The 3,336-nt window shown below is 47.8% G+C and overlaps 1 protein-coding gene across 1 annotated transcript; it reads left to right on the top strand.

Moving 5' to 3' along the window:
• SLITRK3 (SLIT and NTRK-like family, member 3) lies at positions 1 to 3,330 on the top strand (the record flags this gene model as incomplete). The annotated part of the gene is made up of 4 exons (XM_009709561.1): positions 1 to 26; positions 515 to 725; positions 1,670 to 2,912; positions 2,966 to 3,330. Coding segments are annotated over exons 3-4 (1,587 nt in total), but the record flags the coding sequence as incomplete, so codon positions are not given.
• Positions 3,331 to 3,336: the final 6 nt, after the last annotated feature.

Here is a 3,336-nt window from a genome sequence, read left to right as displayed (position 1 = left end):
TGTGCTAAAATCTCTCCTGCAAACCGGTAAGTACAACCTTTCTGGATCCTTTTGTTTCCGCCTAGGGTCAAAGACACCCCCTCTTCCAAAAAGAAGATATAATAATCCTCTTTATTTTTTTTTTATTTTTTATTACAGCCCTTGCAGAAGAGAAAGAACTTAAGTGGCTAATATTTTGCAAAGGAGACAGAGAGACTGATACTGCAATATAGCTCTCATCTCTCTCCCTTCTTCCCAATTAGACGCTGGTTTTAATTGCAGAGGATATTTCTCTTTTCATGCTTTCAACCATCTCCTCTTTCCCACAGGGGAGGGTTTCATTTGCAAGTTGATCCTAAGGATTTCTGTTCCTCTGGCATTTCTCTCCCCTAAATGCATCTTTCTGCTCTTAAGTTTGTGGATGGGGGGCAAAATTTTCTAGTTCTTACACGAGGAAGGCAAAAAGGACCTTTTCTATTGAAAGATTAAGACTAAAAGCAACGATCGCTCTGAATAATTCTAATGGGCATTTCAGTGATTCAAGGAAGGCTGCATCACCGCCGTTATTATTACCATCCTTAGCATTTCTCTGTGCCCATACATTTAAAATATCTGGTGAAAGGAAGGGTGAAACCATATGTTGAAGGAGCTGCATCTCATTAGTACAGTATTGTATTCATCTGATTGGAGAAGAATGGTGTCTTCATTTGGAAACGTATATAGTAGGATAGATAATTTACCGGCTGGTAAGTGTCAAGGTATTTTTTTCTTCCACTTTCAGCTTTTTAACCGGGTCTCCTGCTTGGTCCTGGGGGCGCAGAATACCCTAATCCGAGGCAGGCTGAGCGTTTCAATCCTAGGTGCCTCTTCAGCTGTCACTTCCCTTTAGATCTGCTGATCGCATGGGCATGTGCTTTAGAAAGATTAATCATCTCTAAACGCTTTAATCAGCTAAAATGACTAATATGTATTTATCTGATAATATACCAGTTGCATTAATTCATCGGCGCGTTTGAAAGGGGAAGATTTTCTTTAAAATCAGGGTTGTTAACCATTCACTGTTTTAAAGATAGCGTGGGGATTTCCGAAGGGAACCGTTTTGCCAGGGACATCAGCAAACCTTGCACATTCCTTTGAACTTACGTATGGAATACATTGAGCCGGGAGGGAGAGAGATTCAAGGATTGAGATTCAATAACTTCGGGAGTTTGCATGTGTGAAAGATGTAGTGCGACACTGGAGAAATCTACCCACTGGTATTTCCCCCTGTAGTCAATGCGGGCTATGATGGCTACAAAGCTAAAATTGCAAACAAGTATGAAATACGTGTAGTTCTGAACGCTGGTCCTACGGCGGAAAACATGTAAAGACGCAACACGTTCAGCCTGCGTGCTCATGTTGCTGTGTGGGTCTGCATGTGCTGTCCTCTTTATAGGTGGCATTTAGCAAAGGGGAGGGGGGAAGGGGGGATAAGGGAGGCCGATATCGCGTGATTAAACCTTCTAACATCTCTTAAGTATAAATCAGGGCAAGGCTCTTCCATCCGACACCCCTAGAGTTGGTTGCGAACGTCTGCCCAACAATTGCTGAACTTTCCAGGAGCCTGACACAAGTCTAGCAGGTAGGGGCTTAGTAAAAGGAGCGGGGCAGGACAGAAATACTGAAATCTGCATTTTTCTTCCCCTTGCAGTTTTGTAAACATCAACAAACGATGAAACCTTCCACGGCAGAGACGCTTCATAAAGGAAGGATGTTGTGGATAATTCTTCTAAGCACAATTGCTCTAGCATGGACTACACCAATTCCCTTGATAGAGGACTCGGAGGAACTCGATGAGCCCTGCTTTGATCCATGTTACTGTGAAGTGAAGGAGAGCCTTTTCCATATACATTGCGACAACAAAGGATTTATAAATGTTAGTCAGATAACAGAGTCGTGGTCGAGACCTTTTAAACTTTATCTGCAGAGGAATTCCATGAGGAAATTGTACACCAACAGTTTTCTTCACTTGAACAACGCTGTGTCTATTAACCTTGGGAACAATGCACTGCAGGACATTCAGACGGGGGCTTTTAACGGGCTCCGAGTTCTGAAGAGGTTGTATTTGCACGAAAACAAATTGGACATTTTCAGAAACGACACTTTCCTGGGTTTGGAAAGTCTGGAATATCTGCAGGCAGATTACAATGTCATTAAACGGATTGAAAGCGGGGCATTTCGAAACCTGAGTAAATTGAGGGTCCTTATCCTTAATGACAATCTTATCCCCATGCTTCCCACCAATTTATTTAAGTCCGTGTCCTTAACCCACTTGGACCTGCGCGGGAACCGGCTAAAAGTCCTTTCGTACCGCGGGATGTTGGACCATATTGGCAGGAGCCTGATGGAGATCCAGCTGGAGGAGAACCCGTGGAACTGTACGTGTGAGATCGTGCAGCTGAAGAGCTGGCTGGAGCGCATCCCCTACACCGCCCTGGTGGGGGACATCACCTGCGAGACCCCCTTCCACTTCCACGGGAAGGACCTGCGGGAAATCAAAAGAAGTAAGCTCTGTCCCATGCTGTCCGACTCCGAGGTGGAAGCCAGCCTGGGCATCCCCCAGCTGTCGTCCAGCAAGGAGAATGCGTGGCCTACGAAGCCTTCCTCCATGCTGTCCTCCTTCCATTTCACCGCTTCCTCTGTTGAGTACAAAACATCCAACAAGCAGCCCAAACCCACCAAGCAGCCCAGGGCGCCCCGGCCTCCCCCGACACCCCGCGGCCTGTACCCTGGGCCGAACCAACCCCCTGTGGCTGCCTACCAGACCCGGCCCCCCATCCCCATCATCTGCCCTACCGGGTGCTCTTGCAGTTTGCACATCAACGACCTGGGCCTGACGGTCAACTGCAAGGAGCGAGGGTTTCACAACATCTCCGAGCTCCTGCCCAGGCCCTTGAACGCCAAGAAGCTGTACCTGAGCGGGAATTTGATCCAGAAAATCTACCGCTCAACGCCAAGAAGCGGTACCTGAGCTGGAATTTGATCCAGAAAATCTACCGCTCCGATTTCTGGAATTTTTCCTCCTTGGATCTCTTACACCTAGGGAACAACCGGATCTCCTACGTGCAGGACGGGGCTTTTATCAACCTGCCCAATCTCAAGAGCCTGTACCTGAACGGCAACGACATCGAGCGGCTCACCCCGGGCATGTTCCGGGGCCTGCAGAGTTTGCATTACCTGTACTTCGAGTACAACCTGATCAGGGAAATCCAGCCGGCGGCCTTCAGCCTCATGCCCAACCTGAAGCTTCTCTTCCTCAACGACAACTTGCTCCGCACCCTGCCCACCGACGCCTTCGCCGGCACCTCCCTGGCTCGC

The sequence above is a fragment of the Cariama cristata genome, unplaced genomic scaffold (genome assembly GCF_000690535.1).
Source record: "Cariama cristata isolate BGI_N322 unplaced genomic scaffold, ASM69053v1 scaffold26941, whole genome shotgun sequence".
Classification (NCBI taxonomy): domain Eukaryota; kingdom Metazoa; phylum Chordata; class Aves; order Cariamiformes; family Cariamidae; genus Cariama; species Cariama cristata.
This window is presented reverse-complemented; position numbering and strand designations above follow the sequence as displayed.